The sequence below is a fragment of the Aedes aegypti genome, chromosome 2 (genome assembly GCF_002204515.2).
Source record: "Aedes aegypti strain LVP_AGWG chromosome 2, AaegL5.0 Primary Assembly, whole genome shotgun sequence".
NCBI lineage: Eukaryota > Metazoa > Arthropoda > Insecta > Diptera > Culicidae > Aedes > Aedes aegypti.
Window position 1 is genome coordinate 373198290 of NC_035108.1, and position 20818 is coordinate 373219107.

A 20818-nucleotide genomic window follows, 5' to 3' on the forward strand; every position below is an offset into this window, starting at 1 on the left:
GAGCCTATTAAGTATGAAATAGTTCAAAATCATCTTTAGACATCTATAAACTAGAAAACATGGAATGTCTTTGGTGCCAACAAAACCTCCAGCAGTATTGGGAGAAATGTTTTATAGTACCGACCTGATCAAATTCGCCCCAGTGATCAATTTGCAGCCGGATTACGGTATTTTCCGAAAGGTCAGAAAGGAACAACCCCAGAGTTAAAAGGCAAATACCCAGAAGGGTTTTGCCGACGAAAAGAACGTAAGAGATGATCAAAATTGTCAGGGTTGACATGTCAGCACATATATTAATTCGTTTTTAAATCATTAATAATAGTTGTTTGAGCTGAAGGAGCTGTGACGTTGAGCGAAATCAACGTGACAGAAAATTCAAAACGCAGCCGCTCATCACTATGGAGAGCACCTGAATCTCTAAAAATAATCTACTTCTGCTTCAATTATAAATCGCTCACCCATTTACAGAGTATAGGAACGAACTCTCCAAATTCTTCAAGTTGACTCTATCATCCACGGAAATCGCAGTCTATTGCTCCTTCTCCAATAAATTATCCAACATATTCTAAGCCGTTAAAGCGAATACTTGGCTTCGGATGCCATCGCGAAACACTATCCGGAAATCGAAGAATAATTTTCTCACGTATTCGAACGCCCCTTCGGCCTCGGCCACTATCATGAAACACTAAAAGCAAAACGCGTAAATGAAAAAAAAAAAAGAATATAAACCCTCGGAACCAACTACGATTTTGCTGGCAGAGAAGCAGCAGGTCCATTTATCATTGAAATAAGAAGCAGGTGAAAAAAAAAACAATCACTTCACTATTCATTAAACTGTTTGCCGGGTGGCATAGCACCATCTGTTTTGAAATGTCACTAGTCGAATTCGCATACTATCTGCGGCAGTCATTTTGATATTTTATTTGGCAAGCTCGGAACCGACAGCGTGGAAAATTCTTCGCAAACAAGAAACCACTATTCACCGATTGAATATCCAGAATCACACTTGTCATAAACGAATGAAAAACTATCCGGGTGGCGTAGCACCGGCCGAACCTCCAGTGGAATCGCTTAAAGATATATCACGCAGAACGCGAAAAAGAAAAAAAAACTGTGACAGGCAGTTGAAAACACAACCGTTCGCAGCGTGACCAACCCAATTCAGAATCCCTCACAGTCAACTAGCTTCTGATGCTTAATCTGAATCTACAATTCGAATCCGACTCAATTCGATTCATCATACGGATATAGAATCAGAACCTAGTTTACTAAATTATGTATGGATATCTCCCACAACAATGCTGAAAAGTGCTACTTTTCAGCACTGTTTCTTTTATACTAATGTTGATAAAATTCTGCTTCCATCTCAATATTTCTACTTGTTACATCGCATAAATATCCTTCTTCAATTCTGAGCAATTTAGACATAATCTGACAGCGTCATAAGCAAGAAAACATGAAAATTGCTTAGGGTGTTCATTGTACCCCAGTTCCCCTAGGGCTTTCCTATTCTCAGATAAAGCGATTATAATTTTTCGGTGAAAACTTATGTTATTTTTGAATCACGATTACAAAAATCGCTCGAAAATTTGCGTTAACATTCGAGCTATGTCTAAAGTGCAGTGAAAATATCAATAAAATCTATCTACAAATAGCTGAGACCTAGCCAACCAAAGTTGTACGTTGAATCGAAGAGTAGCAAATGTTTTGACCGATACTGTGTAAAATTTTAAATGGAAATTTATAAAAAAAATACGTACACTAATAAAAATCAACGAAGTACTGATTTTTTCCAAAATTAGGTTGAACTTTTCATAGGATGATAGAACAAAATGCGGCAAAATAGTGATCAATTTGCTTTACGGTACTTTAAATTTAAATATCATATTCATTTAATATTCGTCTAAGTGAGCTTCATTGCTTCAGTCGTAGAAACTTTTTGTTAAACGTTAAATTCTTCTCTAGGATTCTGTTCCGTGTTGTCCGTGTAATGTTAGTTATGCAGAACTTGGCTGAAGACTATGGAAATTACTTTTTTGATGTCTAAATGTAAGGTGTTAGAAAAATACATTGCAATATTTAAACATTTGTGTTATTATATGCATCTACACTTTTTCCCTTTTTTTGTAGTTACAGATGACCACACACATCGGCGTTCCACTGTACCAAAGTGGAAAAACACCCCCAAAAAAATTCGATACCCCCTTCGGGGTGGACACCCACCAGAAAACAAGACAATTTCCCATTTTCTCGAGGTTCGTCAAATGATTGGCGGCCCACAGAGGTATGGGAGGGTGGATTGGAGGGGACCCAAGGAGGTCTCGCATCGCGTACCATCATCGACCGCGTGGCTGATCTCGTTTTTCGGCACTTTGGCTGTGGGGCTTTTCGCAGGTTTGTATATATAGCGGCGGCGGGGTCGATCATCAAATCAGTACCGTCTCTGGTCTCGCTATCTCTACAGGTGTTTTTCGAATAAGGTCCCATTGGAAAGCATAACATCGAAACGTGCTTCCAGGGAAAAGTCGTAGTGCAAGATGCGAATGGTACGTTGGGTTCAGTGTGATTGTGTTTATTTCTATTACGGAAGGGGACGCTTGTGAACAGTTGTGCTGATACGGACTAATAATTAAGACATAAAAGTGTTTAGATAGCATGAACTCTAGCCTCGGCACAAGAGTCGAGCAAAAGCATCGAAGTGTAATCTCGCAACGAAATTGGACTAACGTGATGCTATGAAGACGCAGAGCAAAGCATAAGTGGAGCGCCGAATTGCCTCAATTCATAAAACAGTTGGGTGGTGTGGCGCAGAAAGGTGGTGCAAACGCAGCGAAATGTTAATAATTAGCCCGCTCAAATCATTATATTTGCGGATCCATTTGGGGGCTGCAGCGTCATCACCCTGCGAGATGAAAGTGAACAATTGTGAGCGCAGTTGTGTGTGTCGTTGCATAAATTCATTATCTGTTGTGTGGATTTTGGCATTTTATGTGCGTAGATTAATTGCTCTGCAAACGGCGAGCGGATTATGCAGCCAGCAGCTTTCGCTCCCCGACGACGAAAGCTCGGTTGTCTGACGGAGTGATAACGACAGCTGGAGGTTTGATGAGGGGAGTTGGCATTACATCTTGTTGGCATCTTATGATCGCGTCCCAGATGATAATTGCTGTTATCAAATCGCACTGGATGATGCTGCAGTGATGCAATGGATAAATGGAAGACGTTATGCAGCAAGTTTGATTGATGGACGTTTTTAAGGTGCAGATTTGCAGTGTTTGCGCTGCAATTAAGTGTTGCCATCTGGCAAACGGTTGAATAAGGTTTCGTTGTATGTAATGACAAAAACCTTATTTAGTGAGACATCCTTAATTATGTTTGTCAGTTAGTATTTTTACTTGGACTGCTATGATAGTGACGAAATTTTTAATGATGAGCACACTAGTTAGAAGTTTGTTCTAAATTCTGTACATTGTAGATATTAGCTACCTTAAAGTGCTCAATTCATGTCAATGAAGAAGTTTAATTTTTAATCACGTGGAATGAATTCATTTTGGCTATCGAACTTAACATAGTATGACGATTTTATCTCATTTGAATACTTTTTCGAATAGAAGGCTTCAAACCTGCCTCTGAACACTATTTATGATCGAACTAAAATATTCAAATATGTAAGAATGTAAATTCAATTCAGCAGATATTTATAGTTATTCAAAACTTCCTTGAGTAGCAAATATGCTCTATCTATACTAGCTTAAGGAACGGTACACCAATTATGTCACGATAAATTACAACTTTTTCGATAGACCACCATCACCACTCCGGCAAGTTTTTATATTTTACTTCTAAAAATATTGTGAGGTTTCCCAAGTAAAGTCCGACATAAAAAAAAAGCAAGTCAAAGACATATCCTGATTTGAGCATCAAGTTGAGAGTCATAATTTGGTATAAATTGATCATTAATGTATTGGATATCATATTTTGTTTGCATTCTGGTATCATTTTATATATTTGTTAATACTTTTTTATCGTGAGTTGGATTCTCACCGGGAAAACGCGTAACTTTTTCGCTAATTTCACATCAATTTATCCTTTTAATCACATGAATAAATAAATAATAACATCAGCATGAATAAATAATTCTCAATTTATTGGCATGATAGCAAATTTTGAATTTAATTAAAATTATGTACTAACTTGCATTAATTGAACTAACTGTATGAAATTATGAGACAAGCTTTCGACAATTCATCCATTTTATTTCCGTTTTGACCTTTATTCCGAACACTTAAGGTTTACATTGACTTTAAATGCATCTAACAGGCAAAAATCTACTAGAAGCTTTGAAATATGTTATTTTCATGCAAAGTTTGAAGCAAACCATTAAGTTTGATGATAGAAATACTAAATTACTATTAGTTTTACTGAATAGTATGGAACAACATTTTTTCAAATGTCGAACGCTATGTTTTTCTGTCTCATATTCCAAACATATAAATTCTTCTGAGCTGGTTTAATTGACCTCAAACTGAAGAATCACTACAACTCCCAGGATATGAAATAGGTTTAAATACACCAAAATAGAGTTTCAAGTAACTGCCTTTCCTGGAGGTTTTATGGTATATTTCAGCGAAATTTCTCAACCAAACCGTCATACAAAATCCGTGTGTTCGGAATATGAGTCTGTTCAGAATTTGAAGCAAAATGGTGTAATTATTCGAGTGTAAGTTTTTGGTTGATGTGCATAAAAAATGACATAATATTATTTTCTGCTGAGCCTTCATTTAGATGCTACATATTTTTTTGACTCTATGAAATGTTCAATATCACTCAAAAAATCAAAAGTTTTTGTTAAATTTAATCTATTTTTAGCAAATTTTCAAAAAAAAAAAACATTGATATTTTATATCTAGAACCTAGATTATAACTAGGCTTTTATAAACAATAGAATTATAATTATGATAATTATAATGTTTTACTATTTATTGGACGCAGTAGTTCAAAAATGGCTTCTATTCGTAATATTGAAGAGGTAAAAAACACCTTTTGATAAACTTAACCCAACATAACCTATGCGTTTAAAGCACTTATGTCAATAGAAGGCTGCAACGAATTTATTCTAAAAAATTTGTTGACTTTATTCGACATTTTTCCAGTATCATTTTTGGGTACTCTAATTCATAAGTACTACATCAAGGAAGCAGCATAGGAATCGTTTTTAAAATATTATGTCGATATTCTCTGCAGAAATTTCTTCCTAACATTATAAAAGCTAATCCATATTGAGCTTGAGCTTGATTGGCCGACCGTGGTTGCTTCTCAAGTATCGCCAGATCAGTTCATTTATGCACACAAGGAATCAACCAGATGAATTCTTGGGACAGACACCCTCAGTACACGGAGACGGGACTCAACTCAATTTCGGGTTGTTAAGCCCAATTACACAATTTTGGCTAAATTTTCAAGGTCCTCAGTAGGTAGTCTGCCTATAATTCCATTATAAAAATATACTCAATTTTTGGTTGATTTCTATCAACCCAACCATAAGAAAAGTCGCATTTACCCACATTTGGCTTATTAGGCTAAAGTATCCCCATTGGGTATATGCGGCTCTCTCTATTTTTGACAACATTGGATACTTAATTTTGAGTAGAGTAAACTAGTAAAAATGTTACTCCGTTTAAAAGAATCGGAGCCGTTCAAAAGATATAGATCACTCCAAATAACGAGTGATCCGTGGCTCTTTTTTAGTGAGAGTAGGTTCTTTTTACCACAACAAATCAGCCAAAAAGTGACCCGAAAAAAGAAAAAAAAATCCTTTCCCCTATTATCTCCTTCGTACGTTCCACAGTATTATTATAACGGTGCCTGGCTTTGCGCGCCACTGCACGTCGCATACATGCAGACCCTGTCTGCTGCAGTTCCGCACTCTCAACAACTAATTTGCCCCTCCAACTTGCATGCGCGTTCGTACGTGCCATAAACCCTTTTGTTCTTTTGACTTTTACTGTGCGCCGTGTGTTGATGCTGTCTCGCTCTCCCACGGGCAGCTTGAAAATAGGGGGCTTAGTAAAAGTCAAACATTTTAGAGCATGCATAGGTTCATACAGGCGGATGAAAGATCGATGAGAATAAACACTAAGCTGTGGAAGAAGAAGCAATGGTTATGTATTGGTAAAGAGAAAAAACGTAAACAAAAATAACTACGTCACTTATTTACATGATTTCTTATGGGAGCTAACAAGGGAATAAGTTTTGAAACATATTGCATCGTACACGGATGTCACGCACACTGAATATCTTTATCCTCACATCGGTATATATTCTCATTATTGAAAGATAGAGAGATAAACTACCCACTTGGCAAAGCACATTTCAAGCGTGTGCTAGAATAAGGATGCCTGATCGATTTCTCTTCATCGATTCTCTCTTCTGTTAATAAATTTGACAAGAAGCGGGTTTGCTAGCATTTTTTCACTTCAGAACGCTAGGCAGCGATGCAATCTTGCGTCCTGAGGTGAAAAATATATGACAAATCCGTATCTTGTAACCTTTATTCATAGAAGAGAGAATCGACGAAGAGTAATCGATCATGCGACTTACGCCCTTATTCTAGCACACGCTTGATTTTGCTTCTTCCTTTTGGTTCCGGTATTAGGCATTTAATGGCGAAATACTCTCTCTTTCGCTCTTCAACAAAACTTGAAAACAATGGTGCCAGTATCTGTCAACTTTGGCAGGTACTGGCACCATTGTTGTTAGATTTCCCAAAGGAGAGAAAGAGATCGATGATGACGTCACCGTGCAATGGGCAATAAGGGAAATCTGCCGAGTTTGAGAGTTGCTGGGAAAGAATGTACAAAGAATGAGAGAGCGAAAGATACGACGCGAGTCGAGCAACCGCTCTTTTTTCCGCTCTCTCGGTTCAGTTCGCTCTTTGCGAGCCACTGAGCCACTGAAACGTTCAAAAGAACCCGTTCATCAAAATGAGTGAATCGGGTCGGTTCCATTCACTTAAATGAGCAGTTTTGCCCATCTTTAACCTTCAAGGCCCAAACGCAATGAAAGCGGAACGGTAACCGAAAGCTGAACCGATTCGCCAGCATGAATCACACGATCTCGACTGAGCTGTCAACGAATAGAAGTGAACCAACACTGAGTTGACAACATGTTACAGTTCATGCTGGCAAACCGATTCCACTTTCCGTTGCCATTCCTTTATCATTGCGTTCGGGCCTTCAGTATATAAGTGCTGGTGATGTTCCATTTTTAAAGACAAACAACGGCAGAATGCAGAGGAAAAAAAAACTAGCCAACATTAGACCTGATATACCCCTGCATCTACGCCAGCATGTGGGAAAGTATAGGGGTAAGGAAATTTTATGGCAAATAGACCTGAATTTGGTTAGCAGACTGTATTATACGTAAGGAAAAGTGTGCTTTAATGATGGAAAAATGGAAGCGCAAAGAAAAGGTTTCTCGCCCGCTCTTGAGGCTAGCGATTGCTATGAACGAATAGATCAATAGATTAACCCAAGTAACCTTTAGCACGCTAATTCGCCTTTTCGGGCTTATAGGGTTATTATTAGGCTAATAGAATGCTTGTCAGCTGTATGATAGCACTGTATTAGAATGCAAGGCGAATTAAAGTGCCATTTTGTTATTTGGGAAGAGTGGAAAGTAGAAGCAAGTATATGATACATCCACAAAGTACGAGGAACGGGACGGGTCTGGGATTTAACCCATGACCTTCAGCTTATGAAGCAGAAGCAGAAGCCAACCCCTTCTATAACAGTCAGTGGATGTTTTCTAAAAAATGGCTACCCTTTGAATTTGTTTGAAAATCAAAAGTTGATTTTTCATGCCAAAATTTGTATTTTCTGTTGATAAGTGGATAAAGACATTTTATTAGGTTTACACTTGATGTGATTTTTTATCTCGGATCTAGCATTCACAATTCGGCAATTATTGAAAGTTTACATGCTACTTATAATTAATAATTTACATATGATATATTTTTAACATGTTTTATTCCTCTTTACGATTAATTTAGTTGATTTTAAGTGCCTTAAACAATAAAATGTCCGTTTTCTTTCAAAAGCGTTACGTAATTTATGTTTGACCCCTTATGCACATCAAATATATACTCATAATTATATATCTATGATTTCTTAATCATATTATTGCAATGGTTGATTTATTGATATGGATTGACGTGTGAAACTGGATGGGTCCCATTAGCCCCGTTTAACGAGGTAACTGCGTCTAATGGCTCGTTTTACAACTTTCTTCTAAAAGTTTTCTCAATTTAGAAATTATTCGATCTTATTCCAAATTGTGATCGTGTTATTAGATTTTAAAAATATTAACATTTGAAAATTATATTTAACAAATTGTTCGAACACGATGGTTAGGTTCCGCTAGCCCCGAAATACCAACATTATTTTGGAAAAAAACAATCGGGTAACAAAGTTTGGTCCTTTCCAAAAATAAAGTCCACATAAACTTTGGAAAAAAGTCAAGGTCTACGTACACAGAAATTTTCATTGAAATCTGAGAGGGTGCTGCCAACATCTGTTTGAGTTGGCGCGAAATGGGTCCAATGTAAAATAAAAAAGTATCCGCTTTACACTACAGATAACAGGAAGAATGCGACCTTTGTGAAAAATGTCTATCCTTGAGGTAACTCAAATCAGCCAGATGTGAAAATATTGTACAATATTGGTTTCAAAGTGTTGCATTGGTGCAAACCAGCCCATACGGAAAGATTTAGAGTTCTGATTAATTTCAATGACACGATTTGACAGATAACTTTAAATTATTTTTTCAAAATATTTTGTAAAAAAATTTTTTTCGTGCCAAACACTGACGAATACTTTTTATATATCTAGAAGAGCAAGACTAATTGAATGATCTTTTGTTGGAGAAAATTTTTGATCAAATTTGTTGGAACGAATCAATTTAGTTACATTAAAGTTGATAAGTTGCCAAAAAAAAAAACAGAATTTTGGTTCTTGTTGAAACTACTTTTTAAAAAATTACTGATTGAATAAAGCAAGCTTATTGGACGGCTGCTAAATCCAGGCTTTGAAAAAACTCATGTGCGATGCAAAAATGAGGCAATTTCAAAGTTTTTCTGAGGACTAAAAATTGAACTCAGAACTTTTAACACAGATCCTCAAACGATTTGAGTGAGAGTGCTAAAACATGCGACACTTTCTCTCTTTTTGCTATGCTCACCTATCACCACACTTCAAAAGAACCCTTGAGCGACCCGCATGAACAAAGCAGGCCTCACGGAGTTGCGATGGCACTATGTTTTCATATAATTTAGCTCTGTTGTGTTCTGTGCTACATCTTCGACGCTTATTTTTCGTTGCCTCTCTGCTTAGTATTTTCTCGTTCCCTAAGGGCAAAGGTAAAGGCAGCACGCTGCTCTAGAACATGTCATCGAACTCTGATTATGTAGAGGAGTATTATCAAGGCTGGCTAGAGCCATTGGCAGCCTTGATTGCATTGGCTCAATCAGGGCATTTCTCCGTTTTTAAGAAAATACGCGATCTCAAAATATTTGTTGAGAAAAAATGCTAGTTTTTTAAATAGGGGTTCGTTCTACTTCGTCGTAAGCGCTATAATTCGTCGTATCAAACTTAAAATGTTCCACTACGGCGAATATTCCAACTTACCTGCAACATAGATTCATTTTCCAAGTGTAATTTTGTGAAAGCTGTTATGATTTGTACACTTGTACACCAAAAATGCAATAAAACTACTGTATTTCATTGAATAACTTCAGTTCAATTATACACTTTGCACTTTTTCACCGAAATCGCATGGACGAACACGATTTGAGAGAAATGCTCAGCGATCGAAATCAGTCACACCACTTCATGACACAAGTTTCTTCCCACCCCCTGTGTGACTTACTTCGCCGGGCACTTCTTTTCACTATGGAAAACCTTCGTACTTCTTCACTGAAGGATTTCATTCCAATCACACGCCGTAAAAGTTCCATAATTCTCGAAATTTTATGAAATTTCCTCCATGACCGCATGAAATTGAGAATGTAAACAAAGTTCAATCCGTCGTACTGAGAAAAAAAGCTTGTACGCATCAATGTGTGCGCGATGCTCGACGTAAAATTACGGTTCCTTTTATTGTGTTGTTTTCTCTGCACTGTGAGCAAATGCCATGATTGTTCGGTCAAAAAAATGGGGTTTATATTTTTGGGCTGAATTTTGATTGCGTAAAATGATTTTTAAAGGAAATAAGTATATTCCATCATGTTGAAGATATGGAGGGAGATGCCCGAAGATCTATATATTCTAGTAAAACATTTTACTATAGCGTTGATATGTTGTATGTTGGAGCCCAGATAGCCGTAGCGGTAAACGCGCAGCTATTCAGCATGACCAAGCTGAGGGTCGTGGGTTCGAATCCCACCGGTCGAGGATCTTTTCGGGATGGAAATATTCTCGACTTCCCAGGGCATAGAGTATCTTCGTACCTGCCACACGATATACACATGCAAAAATGGTCATTGGCATAGAAAGCTCTCAGTGAATAACTGTGGAAGTGCTCATAAGAACACTAAGCTGAGAAGCAGGATCTGTCCCAGTGGGGACGTAATGCCAGAAAGAAGAAGAATGTTGTGTTTTGACCACTCACTATGTCACAGTCAGCCGCAAGTTGTGAGACGAATCTGGAAACTGATTGAGACAGAAATGAAAACGATACGACGGATTGAGAATACGGCAAGAAACATTTTCTTTGCATTATTTCCAAAAAGAGATCAAGATTTGTCAAAATATAATTGTACAATGCTAAAGCTGTTTTAAGAAAGAATTGTTTGGCATCGGTTTGTATCAGCATCATTCACTGCAATACTGGGAAAATTGCGATTCTCACTGATAATACGATGGATACTAGCACATCAACCTAATTGAAAAATAAAGATGCAAAAAAATTATCATCGTCAAGGGCACTAATATTTTTAAATTTCCTGATGATGGTTCAATTAGGAGGACTTTGAATTTGGATATTTTATATGGATTAATATATATTGTTTTCCTTTCCAAAGCCTGCATTCGGCTATTATGTTTTATTTAATATAATTTGCAAAAGGTCATGAAGCCATGGTCCAAATGTAGGCAATTATTTAGAACAAACATTTCACAATATCGAAAAATTATTTTTATTTCTTTTTAAAGATGCTGCCTTATATTGTAATAGCAAGATCGCAAATACGTTCCACAAGCCTACTTCTAACGGTTAAGATATAAATCACGAGATTGAGATTGTTTTAAATGATAACGAATTCGAAAATTACTTCACAACTTGGAATTTGGTGTTTTATTGCTTCTTGCTTCAAAAATGAAATTTGTCAAGTTGCGAGTGCCATTCCATATACAAAAACACATTTACGACAAAATATCTATATACTTATGTTTTCTATGCATCTCAGACAGCTCTTTGAAAGTTTAAAATTGAACTGAAAGTATTTATCGTTTCATAATATATGTGAAGAGCGAAAGGGACATGATCATTAGCCTGGGACACGGTAATATGAAAAATTTAGATTCTCATTCCAGTCCATTTTTTGGAATGCATTTAGGTCCCATAACAACTGTGCAAAATTTCAGCTTGAACAGTGAAACTATATTTACGCGCCAGCCGTTTAAAGTTTGTAAGGGATTTACTATGGGAAAACTTTTTTTTGCAACGAAAAATAGCCTGAGGTCGTGTCTTCAACAAAACTTCTGAACACAGATCTAGATAGGTATTTCTACGACGTACAACATTGTCAAAGACCGCAAAGCAATCCGATGCTTGTGAAAAAAGTTATAAGGCATATTCAATTCAAAAAAATTGCCCAATTTTATTATTATGCATTGTTATTCCTTTACGTGTTACTCAACGTTGCCTTGCTAATAGGGTTTCATTGAATAACTTTTTTCACAAGTATAGGATTGTTTTGCGGTCTTCGGCAATACTCGTAGAAATACCTATCGAGGTCTGTGTTCAGAATGTTTATAGAGGTCAATGGGCGACCTCTGGCGATTTTTCTTTGCAAAAGTAAATTTTTCCATAGTAAATCCCATACAGACTATGAACGGCTGGCGCGTGAATATAGTTTCACCAATCGGGCTGAAATTTTGCACAGTAGTTATGGGCCCGAAATGCAGTCCAAAAAGTGGACTGGAGCGAGAATCATATTTCATATGAGAATGGTTCCATCCACGATGGACCTACTGTCCGTTTGCATTGGAAACAAAAATAAGTTATTAAATAAAATATACCGATTTTTTTTCAAACAAAATTCTTAAATTTTCAAAACTTCGTTTTTAAATGATAAAAAATAGATAACATACTGAAATAGGCAACTTTAAAAACTACCATGTATTAAAAATTTGTGACTACTCTACTATATACAAAACAAGCATTGCAATGAAATATACTCAAAAAAGAATGATTAGTTACAAAAATTACTTTCAAATTAATAAACTATTCATCTGAAAGCGTAATCAATGAATTCTCTAAGACAAGCTTATTAACTTAGTCCAAAAACCCTATTTTGATCTGATTATTTAAATTTTCAAAAGAAATTATTGCCTAGGATTCATTATTTGAAGAATTCCATGCTTTTTTTAATGTTAACAAAAATTCAATTTTTTTTCTTGACCTGTTCTTGGGAATCAAAGTACCCACTGTCATGATAAACTTATTCATTTTTCAAATGATTCCCAAAACTGCTTGAGTTTCATTAAAATAGCTTCTGTATATCAATTTTATTTCGAATTGAAAATTGATTTGGAATGTAATCACTTAAAAATAATGTGTGCTGAATGTTCCTGGTTCAAGAAGGTATGGAATATTTTGTTTTACTTTTATGTTGGATCAAAATTTTATTGATTAATATATTTATAATTATTCAGTTAAAGCAGATGAATTCTCCCATCCACCCAGACTCTTTTTATTCGCAAATAGAAATCGCTCAGCTAGTAATATGAGCTTAGAATTAGTCAACATTATCCTATGGTAGAACATAGAAAAACAAAGTTTGTTTCGATCTTTTCGCATGTTGATCTAAAAATTTACCGCGTTTTTTACCCAGTCAATAATTTCTATTCTCTTCCACCTTCCTATCTCTTCCCCCCAAAAAGTTTATTATCCCCTGCTGCCTAGCCCTGCTGGTGGCACTAGCTACTGCCGAGGGCAAAGGCAAACCGGCGGCAGCGGATCAGAACGTCGCCGCGAGTGAGAGAAGCGTAGAAGCTGAGCAGAAACCGGACCGGGAACTGGAGCGACGTGGAATCACCCTGGGCGATTGGAACCATGTTCAGGACCAACATGAACAGCTGCAGCTCCAACAGCCACAGTTTGAAGCTCAGGAATCGCACGCAGCCAGTGACTTCCAGGCGCACTTTGCCCAGCAGCAGCAGCAACCACAGCAGTACCATCAGCAGCCCCAGCAGCTGCTCCAGACAGCTCCACAGTCCTTCTATCAACATCAAGCTCAACCACAGGCCCACTTCCAGCACCAAGCTCAAACGCAGTCCTTCTACCAAGCCCATCCACAGCCTCATGAAACTCAACACTACCACATGGTGCCGCAGCACATGCACTTGGTTCACCTGCCGTCGCAGCACATGGTTCACTATCAACCAGAACATCACCAATATGAGGACATCAAGACCATAACTGTCGAGAAGAAGGTCCCAGTACCGTACACCGTCGAGAAGCACGTGCCGTACACCGTTCACAAGAAGGTACCTTATGAGGTCAAGGTCCCAATTCCACAACCCTACGTCGTGGAGAAGAAGGTCCCGTACACTGTCAAGGAATACGTCAAGGTCAAGGAATATGTCCCGGAGCCATACACCGTCTACACCAAGGTCCCCTATGAGGTGAAGGTAAGTTACATCGCATCCTGACCGTATATTAAGTAACTTGCTAAGAGAAACATGTTTCTTCATCAGGTTCCAGTCGACAAGCCATACAAGGTTGAAGTTCCTGTGCCCAAGCCATACGTGGTTGAGAAGAAGGTCCCTGTCGAGGTCAAGGTCCCAGTCCCAGTTCCCTACACCGTCGAGAAGAAGGTCCCATATGAAGTCAAGTACGAAGTCCCCGTTCCAAAGCCTTACACAGTCATCAAGAAGGTCCCTTATGAGGTGAAGGTCCCAGTCGACAGGCCCTACAAGGTCGAAGTCGAAAAACCTTATCCAGTGGAAGTGAAGAAACCATACCCAGTTGTCGTCGAAAAGAAGGTCCCATACGAGGTCAAGGTTCCAGTCGATAAGCCTTACCACGTTGAGGTGCCAAAGCCCTACAAGGTCGAAGTTAAGGTCCCAGTGCCAGCTCCATACACCGTCGAGAAGAAAATCCCATACACCGGTAAGTGTCCTCTGAATTGGCATCCAACATATCGATCCTAATTCACCCTTCAATCCCTCAAACAGTTGAAAAGGCCGTCCCCTACACGGTTAAGGTCGAAATTGACCGCCCAGTCCCGGTTTACAAGGAAGTGAAATTCGCCGTCACGAAGGAAGTGCCACACCCAGTCAAGGAAAAACAGTACGTGCCAGTCCCAGTGCAACACGAAACTGTTCACCACTATGGCGGCCATCACCATGGACAAGAATCGCATTACCTGCCCCAACAGACCGAACTGCACCTGCCACAGCACAGCCAACCAGAAGTGCAGTACACCCAAGAGCAGGCTCACTACCCGCAGCAAGCTCATGAGCAACAGCACTGAGACCCCAAATCACCTCGTTGGATTTTCCACTCCACTTTTGTGATAATTGTGAATATATTTAACACGTTAGTATTAAAGTCTTGGAATCGATCGCCCCACTGCCAAGAGGAAGGGACTGAATACTCGAAAAACGCTGAACCCCGCCGAATCAATTGCTGACATTGAACACGCTCACTCTCAGAAGTTCTTCCGAGGGACCAGCTTTTTCTAGTCGAATAAAATAAACGCCAAACTTCGTTGCTACGTTCGTAAAAAAGGAAAGCTTCTTCTACGCGTTGTTGAATAGTTGAAATAAAAATGTATACGTAAAAAATGAATCAATCTTGTCCTGTACTTCTTGTCAACAGCTGCAAGGAATGCAATCCAGCTATCGTGCCAAATTTCCCAAACCTTCAGAGATCCAATTGAGAAATTATTCCTGGAATCTCATCGTTTGACTTTGTTGCTTCCTTAGCTGTGTGCAACAAAGTAGCAATGCTCTGACAAACATCAAATTGGTTTCGATGAATGAATGTTTCTTTGCCCATATTATTGTTGCAAATGTTGTGCTACTCTCAACTTTGGCTGCCTTGTCCATTTCGCTTACGGTTTCCGAAGGATGAATAACCAATCTCCAATCCGGTTCAATGGAAAATCACCCCCTTCCGTTTCCATCCGAAGGCACTGCTGCTACTTTGAATGGTTGCCAATGTTTCCCCACATCTGGATCGAACGGAAAGGTTTTCCCAATTTGTGGGGTCGTAACACAAGGACGTGAAGAAGGCAAAATAAATCTACCGAAGGTGATAAGACAAACAAAAAGGAAGGAATCTTTGGAATCAATACGTTCATCTCTGACCGTGTGAATGCGAGCTGTGGGATGGGTTGGGGATGGATATTTTACTCTAGGGTAGCCAGAGTGAATTGAATATTTTAGACGATATTTAAACAAATTGGAGCTGAATACCACCGTTATATCGTGTTGATTCGATTTATTTAGTCGACATCTAACAGATAACACTGAATCAACAATTTTAAGCCAAAATACTCGGTTTGTGGCTGCATCTCTCCATCCTCGGTTCTGCCCCGGGCCCGCCAAATCGCTGTGCACTCGATCTGCCCACCATTGCGTCATGAGCACCCGGTGTTGGAAGACCCCGAGAGCTTGCAGGTCCTCCTCGAGCATAGTCCACGTCTCATGCCCGTAGAGAATGAGACCGGTCTACCGGTCTAATGAGCGTTTTGTACATCGTACAGTTGGTGTGTGGGTGAATCTTGCTTGACCGCAGTTGCTTCTGGAATCCATAGCAATCACGACTTCCACAGATGATGCGCCTTCACAGACTAACGTTGTTGTCAGCCGTCAGCAAGGATCCGAGGTAGAAGAACTCGAAGTATCCCCGTCTATCGCGACACTGTTCCCTAGGCGGGCCCTGTCGTGCTTGGTTCCGACTAGCAGCATGTACTTTGTTTTTTGACGCAGAAAAATTGTCCGGATCTCGTGAAAATCGTGCCTCGATTGTTAAGTCCTGCTCTCAGCATGACACCTTCCAACACCTTATCGTAGGCGGGATTCGAACGAACTGGAGTGTTCGCCCGAGATCTTCATGCAGTTTTACATACAGTTGCTTCAATTAATCTTGTGATCTTCCCGGAAAAGTTGTTCTCATCCATGGTCTTCCATAGCTCTACAGGGTCAATGCTGTTGTATGCCGCTATAAAATCGATGAACAAGTGATGCGTAGGGACTTGGTACTCAAAGAACTTCTGAAGGATTTGCCGCACGGAAAAGATCTGGTCTGTTGTCGAGCGACCGTCGATGAAACCTGCTTGCAAATTCCCATGAGCTCGTTTGCTATAGCTGATAGAATCTGAGAAAGCAATTTGTAGGCAGCGTTCAGGATCGTGATTGCTCGATAATTTTCACACTGTAGTTTGTCGCCCTTTTTGTAGATGGGGCATATAACGCCATGCTCCCAATCCTCCGGTACCTGTTCCTTTTTCCAGATTCTGACTAAGGCCTGTACTCGAAAAAAATACACTATTTGTATCCGTGTACAACTTTTTTGTCTGTCGGTAAAAATAGACAAAAATGTGTGTATAACAAGATTTGAGTGTATTGTTTACATAGCAAAATTTCGGTTCAGTGATTATTGAGATAGCATCGAAACCAGAAGTAAATCGCCGGAAAACTTTGCGCGCCTTCATGAAAAATCCAACTGCGAACATAAGATGGATCCGAAGACAACTAGGAATCACCCATACAACCAAGGTACTTTGATCTAAGCAGTCAACGGCAAACAGCGGGGTGTAGAAAATTATAGCTGGCGAGTCGGCTGGCTGGCGATGTTCTTTCCCCTCTTCTGGTTGATATCGTTTCCATGACACAACTATTATTTTATAATGTTTTAGAAAACAAATTGAAAATGTGTGCTGCATAAAAAACCGATTCCACCTAAGAAGTTGGTAAGCGTATTTTATAGTTTAAATTCAAGCCTTATTCTAATTTTGTTTAAGAGAACCGCGATTGTGCATTTAAACATAATTTATATTCAAATGGGCTCTACAGGGACTGTTGCTGTTAATCTGGTGTGAAAAGGAAGATTTTAGCTTGTTAGAAACATCATAGACCCTCTGTGCTTTACTCGGTTTTACTTTTGAGAACGAAGGTTGCGAAGCCACAATTGAAAACTAATTTAGGTATTTTCAGATTTTTTCTAGCGATGGTGACAAACAAAATAGAGCCACGAAAGTCACTGAAATGGTATAATGTTTAGGACGTTTTCAATATTGATCTAGTCATAATTTTATATTCGTTTCTAAAGTGTCTTGTGTATTCCCGGAAAAAACTGTGAATACAGTTGCTCTTATTTAATTTTCTCAGTATTGTCTACTGAATTCAATTCTTCCTACTTGAACACCTGTAATGTGCGAAAATGTAGGCAACCGTACATATAGCCGGTGATTACAGTTACTGCAATGAGCAGAGACGTTTATTGTGCCACATTTGTGAATGACCAATCTCTTTAACAAAAGTTTTCGACAAATTAGAATGCATGTCACTGAGAGGAGTAATTACATAACATATTGAGGTCTTCAATGACATCACCCTCAAGTCAAATTAAACAAATAATTCGAAAATACAATGCTCAAACTGCGGTTGCTTGACAGGAAGCAAAACAAAATGGTTTGAGGCGAAACATGTTACTGGGATCTCAAGGCTTGTTGATCTAAAGATACAAAACAAGCCATCTGTCAAATTGTTTTCCAATATGGAGGAGTACATTATTTGACACATTGAACTACCTACCTTGATACCTTGATGGCTACAGCGTAGCATCACGCCATTGTAGAGCTCCATTTTCGTCGGTCTTGGGCGAAACTTCTCCAGTTGCCCCGAACGCTTAGGGTCGCCAGGTCCTCTTCCACTGCGTACAGTCAGCGTATTCGTGGTCTTCCCCGAAGCCACCGACTTCTACCTGGTTTCCTACTGAATATTATTTTCGCAATTCTTTCTTCCGACATTCGCACTAAGTGACCAGCCCACTGAAGTCTGCCGTATTTTACACGATTGACAATATTCGCATCTTTGTACACTTGATACAACTCGTGATTCATGCGTCTGCGCCACACACCATTTTCGAGTTTCCCACCGAGTATTGTCCGCAGCACTTTACGCTCGAAAACACCGAGAGCTTTCCGGTCTGACTCTTTCAACGTCCACGCTTCGTGCCCGTAGAGAGCCACCGGAAGAATCAATGTTTTATACAGGGCGAATTTTGTTTCGGTTTGCAAGCTGCGGGACCTAAGCTGGTTACGTAGTCCGTAAAAGGCCCTATTCGCAGCCGCAACACGTCTTTTCACTTCGCGGGAAACGTTGTTGTCACATGTCACAAGTGTTCCAAGGTAAACAAATTCTTCAACAACTTCAAACACATCCCCATCAAACACTACCTCAGCACTTACACCACCATGCCTGACTCTATCTCTACCTGCAACCATGTACTTCGTCTTGGTAGAATTGATGGTCAGGCCTATCCTCGCTGTCTCCCTCTTCAGAGGCACGAAGGCCTCTTCCACTGACCTGCGATCGATTCCAATCAGGTCTATATCGTCCGCAAAGCCAAGGAGCATGTGCGACCTTGTGATAATAGTGCCATTTCTTTGCACGCCAGATCTCCTAATAGCACCCTCAAGTGCAATGTTGAACAGTAAATTCGAAAGTGCGTCTCCCTGCTTCAATCCGTCTAACGTCACGAACGAGGTTGACACCTCGTCTGCGATCCGAACACTTGATTTCGAACCATCCAGCGTAGCACGTATCAGCCTAATTAGTTTCGCCGGAAAACCATTTTCAGACATTATCTACCAAAGCTCATTTCTTTTCACTGAGTCGTACGCCGCCTTGAAATCAATGAACGGCCCTCACGAAAACCAGCTTGGTATTCGCCGACGAAGGACTTCTCGAGAGGTCTCAGTCTGTTAAACAGGATGCGCGACAGAATTTTGTACGCCGCATTCAGCAGGGTAATTCCTCTGTAATTGGCACACTCCAGTCTGTGCCCTTACTTGTAGATAGGGCGGATGAGGCCATCCAACCAGCCGGCGGGCAATTCTTCGTCCTCCCATACCTTCAGAAGTACTCGGTGGATCGACTGGTAAAGCTACTCGCTTACTGGAGTACACCGCAGAGCTATTGGACATCATCCGGGACAGTGTCACAATAGCTGTGGAGGCTCTCTTGCAGGCATAATCGACATGGCTACCGAAGGTAAGCTTATCGTCGATCATCACCCCCAAGTGTTTGACGGAGCGCTTCGAAGTGATCGTGCAGTCGCCTACACTGATCACCGCTTGCTGCACCGACTTTCGGTTGTTGACAACAATCGCCTCAGTTTTGTGGTGAGCCAATTCCAGTTCCTGGAGCTCATCCACTCCTCCACAATTGCGATCGAGTGGGCTGCAGTCAATTCCACTTCTTCGATCGATTCACCGTAGACCTCCAGCGTAATATCGTCGGCAAAGCCAACGATGACCACACCCACCGGGAATTTTAATCTCAACACCTCGTCGTACATGACATTCCATAACACCGGACCCAGGATGGAACCTTGCGGGACTCCTGAGGTAATGTGAAAGCACTTCCGACCCACCTCTGTGTCATAGACTAATACCCGATTCTGGAAGTAACTTCCGAGAATCTTGTACAGGTACTCGGGTAACCCCAGACGCAGGAGCGCATCAGCAATAGCCGCCCAACTGGCACTATTAAATGCGTTCCTTACATCCAGAGTCACTACTGCGCAGTAGCGAATACCCCTCCTCTTACGCTGGAGTGCTATCTCAGTGGTTTTCTTAACCGTCAGAATAGCGTCTACGGTGGACCTTCCTTTCCGGAAGCCGAACTGGTTGCTTGAGAGACCATTTACACCCTCGGTGTACCTCGACAGTCTGTTGAGGATGATCTTCTCGAGCACCTTCCCCACCGTGTCAATCAAGCATATTGGTCTATACGCCGACGGGTCACCGGGTGGTTTCTCCACCTTTGGCAATAGTACCAGGCTCTGCCTCTTCCACGCATCTGGAAATACTTCCTCGTCCAGGCATATCTGCATAGCAGATCTGAACATACCGGGAGCCTCCAAGACTGCGACTTTGAGGGCCAGGTTTGGAACTCCGTCCGGACCTGGTGCCTTCCCCATGCTTAGGGATTTTGCAATCCCTACAAGTTCCTCATCGGTTATTCTATCCTCATCGCCAGCCCCAATCCCCGGCTGTCCTACAAAAGGAGGCCATGGGCTAGGGTTGTGGCGCGGAAAGAGCCCCTCGATGATCCCCTCCAGCATCTGTGGAGATTGCTCCGTAGGAGCAATTGCACCTCTTGTCTTCGCCATAACGATCCTGTAGGCATCACCCCACGGGTTCGCGTTGGCACTCTGACAGAGTCCCTCGAAGCAGGCCTTTTTGCTTGCCCTTATCTCGGACTTCAGCGCGATTTTGGCAGTGGTGAACACCGCCCGTCATTCTTCACGCTCCTGCTCGGTACGTTCTCGCTGCATCCGTCTCCTGGCCCGTAGGCAGGCA

At 40.4% G+C, this 20818-nt stretch overlaps 1 protein-coding gene across 1 annotated transcript; it reads left to right on the forward strand.

Annotated features, from left to right (window-relative positions):
- Window positions 1-2418: 2418 nt before the first annotated feature.
- On the forward strand, window positions 2419-15059 carry LOC5569437 (titin). The gene is made up of 4 exons (XM_001658477.2): window positions 2419-2546; window positions 13161-13910; window positions 13977-14391; window positions 14457-15059. The coding sequence occupies exons 1-4, from the start codon at window positions 2538-2540 to the stop codon at window positions 14753-14755; spliced, it is 1473 nt and encodes a 490-aa protein (XP_001658527.2). The 5' UTR covers window positions 2419-2537; the 3' UTR covers window positions 14756-15059.
- The last annotated feature ends 5759 nt before the right edge of the window (window positions 15060-20818 follow it).

What these genes read in the sequence shown, in the direction of transcription:
- LOC5569437 (XM_001658477.2), top strand. An exon ending in AGGTCCCCTATGAGGTGAAG is followed by an intron (nt 13,911 to 13,976) that starts GTAAGTTACATC and finishes TTTCTTCATCAG; the next exon opens with GTTCCAGTCGACAAGCCATA. An exon ending in GAAGAAAATCCCATACACCG is followed by an intron (nt 14,392 to 14,456) that starts GTAAGTGTCCTC and finishes TCCCTCAAACAG; the next exon opens with TTGAAAAGGCCGTCCCCTAC.